The sequence below is a fragment of the Chiloscyllium plagiosum genome, unplaced genomic scaffold, assembly GCF_037043375.1.
Source record: "Chiloscyllium plagiosum isolate Xiang-an unplaced genomic scaffold, Cpla_swu_hap1 HiC_scaffold_27, whole genome shotgun sequence".
NCBI lineage: Eukaryota > Metazoa > Chordata > Chondrichthyes > Orectolobiformes > Hemiscylliidae > Chiloscyllium > Chiloscyllium plagiosum.
The window spans coordinates 67,754,623-67,764,187 of NW_028270165.1; the positions used below are offsets into that span (position 1 = coordinate 67,754,623).

Consider the following 9,565-nt stretch of genomic DNA (forward strand, 5'->3'; position numbering starts at 1 on the left):
GAATGCACTGACCATACTTACAGGGAACAGATTACAATGATTTCTGCCGTGTTCTTTTTGCCTGCATAATATTTTCTTGATCAAGATGTAAAATCAAAGAAATGCAAGATAATGTTTCAACTGTCCTGGGAATTTTTAATGTTGATTTACTCTCATTTAAGAATGATCTCATTGCAACATGTACAATGCAGACAAGCTGGACAGATTGGAGGAATAAACACAGAGAATTCTGGAGCAACTCTGTAGTTCAGGAAGCAACCGCAGAGAGAGAAACAGAATTAATGTTTCCAGTCTGGGATGAACTGTTCTGAAGGAGACCAAAGGGTCATGGTCTCAGGATACAGGGAAGGCCATTTTGGACAGAGATCAGAAGAACTTTCTTCAGAGGGAGGTAGACCTGTGAAATTCTCTGCCCCAAAGATTGGAGAAGTCATTGTCACTGAATATGGTTAACAAGGAAATAGATACATTTCTGGGGGCTAAAGGTCCCAAGGTCAGACTGCTGCTTGTACCACCGCAAGAGAGCAAGAATAAAAACACAGTCACATTTGAGTGTGTGATCACTGAGTTCTACCCAGACCTCGTGTACGTCTCCTGGAAGAAAGACGGCACTCTGATCTCCTCCAACACCAGCGCTGGACTGACTGCTCTAGAACAGGCACAGACATTTCGTGTCAGGCATTACCTGACTGTGAGTGCAGAGGAGTGGAGGAAAGGCTCAGTTGTCGTCTGTACAGTGTTCCATCCCTCCTCCAATTCCACCATCAGTGCCACACTGAAGAACTTCGAAGGTAGGGTGTTGGGCGTAATTCCAACATGGAAATCATTTATCCTCACTGCTGAAAACTTTATTAGGACTACTCAAGTTCAACATGAACAATGTACATGTCATAGCCATAGCAGGTTTGTCGTGCCTTTCACAAAGTTAATATGTTCCAAAATACTTCACTGTTGATCAAATGCGTTTTTAGCAGTGCAGTTATTGTTCCAATGTAAGAAATATATGAACTAATTTCTGCACAATAAGGGCCCACAAACAGCAATATCATAATAACCAGAGAGAAGGGAGAGTGGCCACAGAGGAGACCTCCCTTTCTCTTGTCTGAACTTGCAGCCAGAAGATCTCTTTGGTATGTGTGATGTGATGAGGGGCCTTATGTTTACTGTTTTGTGTAAAAAGACGGCATGTCTGGCAGCACAACATTCCCTCAGGACTGGTATTGGGGAGATCAGTCGGGATGATGAGCTCAGGTCTTTTGAGTGGGGTTTGAAAATAAAACCTTTGTTGAGAAAGGAGAAATCCCTGACAATGTTCAAAGGTAGACAAGTGCAGTTAGTAATCCAGAGAATACGGTTCAAATTTCAGGCAGTTTCAGAATTTAAATTCAACTAAAGATTGGAAATAAAATGTCAGAATTAGAAAAATTAACCCTGAAGCTGTGGGAATTTGGTTGGTAGTTCTTTCTTTAGGGACAGATACTAGCTGTTCTTATACTTCAACCCTGCAGGAGGCCTGTCACCATCGGGGTTCCCGAGGGCACCGGTTCTGAGTCCTCGTCTGTTTGACATTTACATAAAAGATCTAGATGAGAATATGGAAAGCACGGTTAGTAAAATTAGTAGTACATCAGACAGTGAAGAAGGTTTGCTAAGGTTTCAAAGGGATCTTTATCAAATAGGTCAATGGACTGAAAAAATGGCTGGAGTTCAATGTGGATAAATACGAGATATTACACTTTGGTACAACAAATAATGGTAGGGCTGATGCTATGAATGGGAGGGCCTTGGGTAATGTTGTAGAAAAGAGGAACTGAAGAGTCCAGGTACATAATTCTTTGATGTTTGCGTCACATGAGACAGGTTAGTAAAAAGATATTTAGCATACTTGCCTTCATTACTCAGTCCTTTGAGTCTCAGAGTTGGGAAGCCATGTTGAGGTTGTATAGGACTTCATGAGATCACTTCTGAAATACTGTGTCCAGTTCTGGTTACCCAGTTATAGGAAGGGTATTATTCAGCTGGAGAGGGTTCAGAAGAGATTGACCAGGATACTGCCGGGTCTGGAAGATTTGAGTTATAAAGAAGACTGGATTGGCAGGAAATTTTTCCACTGTCGGAGGTTGAGAGGCGACCTGATAGAAGTTTATACAATAATGAGGGGAACAGATAGAGTTAATGATAGTTATCTTTTCCCAATAATGGGGATTTCAAGAGTGTGATATATATTTAAGATGAGAGGAGAGAGATTTTAAAAGGACAAGAGAGGCAAAATGGTTTGTGTGTAGAATGAAGATCCTGAGGAAGTGGTTGATGTGGGTACAATTACAATGTTGAAAAGACATTTGGAGAAGTACATGAATAGGAAACGTGAGGAGGAATATGGACCAGGAGCAGGCAGGTGGGACTAGTTTAGTTTGGAATTATGTTCAGCATGGACAGGTTGGACCGTAGGGTCTATTTCTGTGCTGTATGGCTCTTTGACCCTCTGACTGGTGTTTCCATGCACACAACAATGTCGCTGAGTCATAACTGCCCTCTGAAAGAGCTGAGGAAGTTATAAGTTGTATGTCTGGTGGTGAGCATGAATTGTCATCTTTGCAAGTGACACGCACATCCCACTGGGGAGTTAGGAATTAATCATTGCCGTTCTCCTCCCAGATGAATGTTTGGATTCCAGAATCTCGGTCACCATAAGCAAGCCTCCATTTGAAGAGATCTGGAGGAACAGAACAGCAACCATTCTTTGTGAGGTACTTCACATTGATTTAGAGGGAGTCAGGGTAACCTGGAAAGTCGATGGAATCATGAGACAAGATGGAGTGAAGACCCAGGGTCCCAAGAAGAATGGACATAAAGAGATCATCTTCAATAGACTTACAGTCCCTGCTGCAGAGTGGGAGAGTGGGGTAGAGTGTATGTGTTTGGTGGAGGACAGAAGTTTGCCAACGCCAGAGAAGAGGTCAATCAGGAAAGCCCAAGGTACGTGTACATGGAACTGTGCATCTAATCTTAGCAAATGAAGTGATTTAATTCCATGATGCTGAGCAGCCTAACACAGGTTGTCAGACTATGTTACAAGCCCAGTGATGTGTGCGAGCCCCATCAAAAAACTGAACAGATGAAACCTGAAATCACCACAGCAGCCTTGGTGTGAATCACACCAGCTCCTAGGGAATGGATTGATGGGATGTTCATGTTGAAAATACTGCTAATCCCTCTCTGCCTATCCTATTGCCATCAATCCATTGTAATACTGAACTGTAAGGGAGATTGGTCAGTCTGAGGTGTAGGCTGGATCTGAGCAAATCCACGTTGAGGAAAAGGAGAAAGAGCAGAGAGCACCACAAGAGAATAATGCCTGAACCCTCCCTGTTGACCTCAGGAAGTGGTTCTCCATGGTTTATCTCAGAAACAGTACACTTTGAAAAGATGCCACTTGGTCTATCTTGTTACTGCCAGCTCTTTGAAATAGCTCTTCAAATGATCCCATGAATCATCAGCTCCATCTCAGCAACCTTATCATTGTCAATTTTATGTCCAATTCCCTGCTGAATGTTACTCTTTAATTTGCTTGTACCCTCTTTCACACTGTGCATTCCAAGTTGTCATAATGAACAGAACAAATCAAATTCAATTAATAACCCACCAGTTCATTTGCCACTCCTCTGAAATGTCTGTTCTGACTCGCTTGTCACTAGAAACAGTTTCTCCATGTTTAATCCCTTTAAATCACTCATGATTTGAAGGAATTTAATTAATTTGAAGAACAGCACAGCTCCATTAATGATTTGGACACTTTCTGAAAAGGTGATCCTCACTCATGGTGAGACAATGAACAAGATTGAAGATCCCATCCTTGCACAACCTCCCCAAAACATCAACAGGAAAAGAAATGCTTTTAGTTTCTGATCTCAGAGGAATTCCTGGGAATGCAGAAGTTGCTTAGTTTTGTGTTAATAGACAAACATGTCAGATAGATACAAACTGAGTGAAATATGAAGTCTAACCTCCATTTTCTCTGTTTACAGTTGATGTTAAGACTCACCCTCAAGTCTTTCTCCTGCCCCCTTCACCGGATGAGATGGAGACTGCTCATACTGCGACCCTGGTTTGCCTGGTCACTGGATTCTCTCCCGCAGAGATCGACCTGGTTTGGATGGCCAATGATACCCTTCTGAAGACAGGCTTCATGCATCAGCCAGTGACTGAGGACGGCAGAGGTGGCTGGAATTCAGGCAGTCACTTGACGGTCTCTGCAGAGGAGTGGAACAGCGGCACCACATACTCCTGTGTGGTGGGACACGAGTCAGTTACAACAAATGTGTTCAGAAGCATTAATAAATCTCACAGTAAACCCAACCTGGTTAATGTCTCACTTGTTCTAACTGATAGCTATAACTCCTGTTCATAACATCTGCTGATTTATACAATCACCCATTTATATAATCCCTGTAAATGGATGGTTAACACAACCAGAAAACTGTTGTGAGCACTTTGAAACCTCTCTCCTGGTAGCAATGTGCTTCAAACATGAACAAATTCCAACATTGCTCAGAACTTGAGAGTAAAAATAAATCTTCAAATCAGCCAACATTGTTTTTTCCAAATACCTGAGATCCTCAGGATTTTTGAAATGTTTTGTGTGCTGCCCTGATTATGTATGAAATATGTGTGAAACTCCGCAGAATGTTAATTGTATGTCAATGTACTGATCAAATTTCAATAAACCTGACATGAAAAGTTTGAGTGTTAGTTTAGAGTGATCATTGTTGATGGGTTTGGGAGAAAATAAATCAATAACTTGGGACATGAGCTGTGGTGCATGCAGCATGTTCAGAGTGAAAGGCATTTTTGAATCTTTACTTGACAAAGCTCTCCCACTCCATTGTGATTTCCTTGACTTACATCTTGGTTTATTTTAGACAAATTGATGTGGTCAATTGCTGTGATTAGTCCACACTTTGATTATCATCATGTCATAGCAGTACTTGCCTTTGGTCTCTTGATTTCTCCATTTCAAATTGCACACAGTAAGTTTCTACAATAAAAACTTGATAATAACCAGGTCATCTGCTTTTTGCTGTTGGTTGAGAGATAAATGGTGACTGGCTGAGACACTGAAGAGAATCGCCCAGCTCTTTCAATATGGCCATGAGGTCATATACATCAACCTGAGGGCCATTGTTTATCATCTCATCAAGAGATACCTTCTTCGATACTCACAACACTTTCTCAATCTTACATTGGAGTGCCAACTTAGCTGAGGACCACAAAGATCAGTGATGAACCTTGAACCCACGATCCTGTGACCCAGAAACAAAAGTGCTTGCTACAAAACCACATCACGGTGATCCATGAATTGTAGGCTTTCAGACTCATTTCATCCCTCACTTCACCACCTACAAGTCTTTGTGTCATTGAGCAGATGTTCTATTCTACAATTGATATTACAAGGTAGTTATAGAATCAAAAAGGAAGACGTGTTTGAAGTTATAAAGGATATCATCCTGACTGTGGGGATAATCTCAGAGTGCTGCACAAGAGACTTGTTTGTTTGCTGGTCATTGAGTGTTATTAGTGCCAAGGAGGCAGAAACTTGAGTGTTACAGCCTGTAGATTAGATAATGCACCAGAGAAACCGAGAACTGACAAAGTTGGAAAGATTACGATTTTGGAAACAATTTAATGTTCATGTTGTTTGTTTCTGCATTCCTTTGGGAGAAACAATGAATGTGACAAAGAGAGAGAGAGAAACAATGAGAGTGACAATGAAACAAAGAAGGGAGAGAATCAGCGAAGGCCAGATGGAAGGCAGTGAAAGAGGGAGGAAGATAGAGGCAATGATCGAGACAAAATCAGACAGATTGAGAATGAGAGAAAGCTTTCCTAAAAGTTTCCTGCTCCCAGTGCAGCTGTACCATGGTTTCCTCCTTAATTGTATTATCCTCAGATTATTGAGATGCTGGTGACCTTAATGATATGTTCACAGTCAACCTTAACAGCCACAATATCTCTCTGTTTTAGCAGTCCCTCCCGATGTGAAAGGAGAAGAAGGGAGGGAAGAAGTGGAAGATATGGATGGAGATGACAACGCACTAACAGTTGCTGCCTTTGCCATTCTCTTTATTCTAAGTTTTCTCTACAGCACCTTTGTTACTGTTGTTAAGGTAATTGGAACTTTCACTACCAAATGAACAATAACATATACTGCCTATATGTGTAAGGTTTATGTTCAGTTTATCACCATAATTTCTGACCTGACTCTGAGATTCTAGCTAACACATTAGAAACAAACTAAGAGTTGAATGTCGATCCTTTCATACTTTGAAGTTTTTCTGATCACTGGGTCCCGGGGTCTTCATCCCCCATAGAAGGGGGTCAGGCCCATAGGCCTTGTGTTCCAGAATAAGCTCAGACATCACAGCACTTAAGTCTATCTCCCACAATAAGGTCAGATGATCTGACCTAAAGAACCCATCTCTGAGAATAAGGACAGCTTGTTCTGTTGGGTTACACAGCATATTCCATCATCTGAAAGATAAGTCAGCAGTTATGTACCTGAACAACACAGTCCTGCATAATTATGGACCTGATCACAACCAAGAACTTATTCTGTAGCCATCATCTCTTCGGATAAGGGCAGATGGTCTCAAATTTATCCATCAAATTCTTGAATTGACAGACATTTTTTTAAAAACTTCATGGATCTGATCATCGCTGGCTAGACTATTCCTCAATGCCCAGAGGGCACTTAAATATCAACCACAATGCTGCAGGCCTGGACTCACTTTTATACCAGACCAGGTCAGGATACTAGTTTCTTCTCCTAAAGAGCATTAGTGAACTCGAAGGATTTGGTCCCTCAAACCTGCTCTGCCATTCAACAGGATCATAGCTGATCCAACACCCCTCACGTTGACTTTCCTGCCCTTTCCTCATAATCCTCAATTCCCCAACTGATCAAGAATCTATCTATATCAGCCTTAAGTACATACAAGGACTCTGCCCCCATAGCTGTCTGCAGTAAGGAGTTCCAAAGACACACAACCCTCTGACAGAAGAATTTCCTCTTCATCTCAATCTTGAATTGGCATCACTTTAATCTGAGACTGTGTCCACTGCTCCTAGACTGTCCCATGAGGGGAAATATCTTCTTAGCATTTACCCTGTCAAGCCCCAGAGGAATGCTACATGATTCAATGAGATCACCTCTGAATCTTCTAAACTCCTGCGAGTCGAGTCCCAACTGTTTAAACTTTGCTCAGAAGAGAATCATCCAAGTGAACCTTCTCTGAATGGCCTCCAATGAAATAATCTTTTTCCTTCATTAAGGAGAGTAAAACCATACAAACTGCTCCCGATGTGACCTCAGCAGCACCATGTACAGTTGCAGTAAGACGCCCCTACCCTTACACTTTAACCCCCCTCCTGAAATAAGGGCCAATATTTCATTCGCCATCCTGATTACCTGTTTAATCCTGTGTGGTGGTTTGGAGATAGTAAGGACTGCAGATGCTGGAAGTCAGAGTCAATGAAATGTGGAGTTGGAAAGGCACAGCAGGTCAGGCAGCATTGGAGGAGCAGGGGAGATGATGTTTCGGGTTGGGACCTTTCATCAGGAGTGACTGTGTTAACTTTCTGTGTTTCATGCATAAATATCCCCAAGTCCCTCAGTGTTGCAGCTTTCTGCAGTTTTTCTCCATTTGCTTGATCTTTTGTTGTCCCTTCCAAAACAATAACTTCACATTTTGTCAGATCACACTCTATTTGCCCATTTACCTAACCGATCAATACTTTTCTTTAAACTATTTGTCACCCCCTTGCAACCTGCCTTTCTCCCCATTTTTGTGTCACCTGCAAATTTAGCTACATTACATTTGCTTTCTCCCTCCAAGTCATGAATATATATTGTAAACAGTTGTGGCCCCAGCACTGACCCCTGCAGGACCCCACTGGTCACAAGTTGTTAACCTGAAAAAGAAACCTTTATCCCCACTTGCAGTTTATTGTCCCTTGGACAACTCTCTATCCATGTTAATCTACTATCTCCAACACGATGGGCACTTATTTTATGACCTAACCTTTTGTGGGCTAATTTGTCCATCTCCCAGAATAAGGAATGACCATCTCTCCTTTAGGGACAATCTCCCAGAATAAGGAACGACTATCTCGCCTTTGGGGTCTGAAAGTCTACCTGTGTTTTTGTGTCTATCTGTATTTTTGGCTCAGACTGCCTGTGGCACACAATTGTACCTTACTCTGCTGTCTGTATTACAGGTTCAGCAGTGACCAACAGATGGATAAGACTCACATTCAGACGAATTCAAGATGTGAATTGTCCAGAAATGTCACTGTCATGTTTGAGAATGGTGCTTTCCAACTTTCAATGGAAAATACTCAGCTACTGCACTGCAACAGCTCATTCAGGGAGATAAAACTTCAATGGACTCAGGAGAATTGAAAAGGGGAATTGGGAGAAAACAGGAGAGTTGACGTTAAGGAGAGGGAATGGGGATTGGGAGCATGGAATGAGGAATGGGGGAGAGTGGAAGGTGAATCAGGATGGAGTGGAAGAATGGGATGGATGGTGGAGGGCTGATCCCTTGGGTCTTGTGAAAAATATTGTAGAAATAAAAGTTATTCAGATTACGGCCTGCAGCTTTTTAAAAAGTCTTTTCATTGATGTAAAAGTTTTGATGTGAAATGAAGTCAATAAAAATGAAAGGTGAAATGAAATTAGTACTGGACTGAATGACTACAGTCACTGGGCAAATATACCCAAGGACTTGATTTTGGAGGAGAACTAAAACCCAGTGTATGAGCAAATACCCCAGTTATTGAGGGACACAGTCCCCAGAACCAGATATCGGAGATCCACAAACTGATGAAGGAGTGAATATTCTACAGTGTAGGTGACAGACTGAGGGTTTGTGTCTAATGCAGTAAACAAGGTCACACAACCAGGGCAAGATATTGGCGGGAAACCCCTGTTAAGAAAAGCTATGGGAATACCACAGCTTTATAACCACAGGAGTGTTATATCCCAGAAATAGATATTTGGTGAATTCTTTATTCATTTGTTAATGGGGTATGGGTGATGCTGACTCGGTCGGTGTTTTTTGCCAAACTAATTGCTCTGGAGAAGGTGCAGATGAATTATCGTCTTGAACCACTGCAATTCTTTGAGTATCAGGGCTGTTTGTAAGTCGGTTCCAGGTTTTGGACACAGAGACGGTGAAGGAAAGGTGCTTTGACTCCAAATCAGGATGGTGTGCACCTTGGTCACCACATTGCAGGTGATGGCACTCCCATGGTTCTGCTGCCTTTGTACCTCTAGCTGGTAGAGATTGTGAGTTTGCAAGGGACTGTCAAAGGAGCCTTGGTGGGTTGCCGCAATGGTTCTTGTAGATGGTACACACTGCTGCCACTGTGTGTTGGTTCTGAAGGGAGTGAAGGTTGAAGATGGCTGATGAGGAGGGAAGGTATTGTCCCGGTGGTATTATCGTTGGAGTATTAAGCCAGAATCCATATCTGAGGGTATGGGTTTGAATCCTATCATGGCAGG

General features: G+C 42.1%; 1 protein-coding gene across 1 annotated transcript in view; it reads left to right on the forward strand.

The window, feature by feature from the left end:
- The window catches only part of LOC122547843 (immunoglobulin mu heavy chain-like), a 29,817-nt gene extending 25,074 nt beyond the window's left edge, over positions 1-4,743 (forward strand). The window contains exons 10-11 of the mRNA XM_087974811.1: positions 2,659-2,979; positions 4,029-4,743. Coding sequence (XP_087830937.1) covers positions 2,659-2,979; positions 4,029-4,411 — 704 coding nt within the window. The 3' untranslated portion in view covers positions 4,412-4,743. The remainder of the gene's footprint in view (positions 1-2,658; positions 2,980-4,028) is intronic.
- Positions 4,744-9,565: the final 4,822 nt, after the last annotated feature.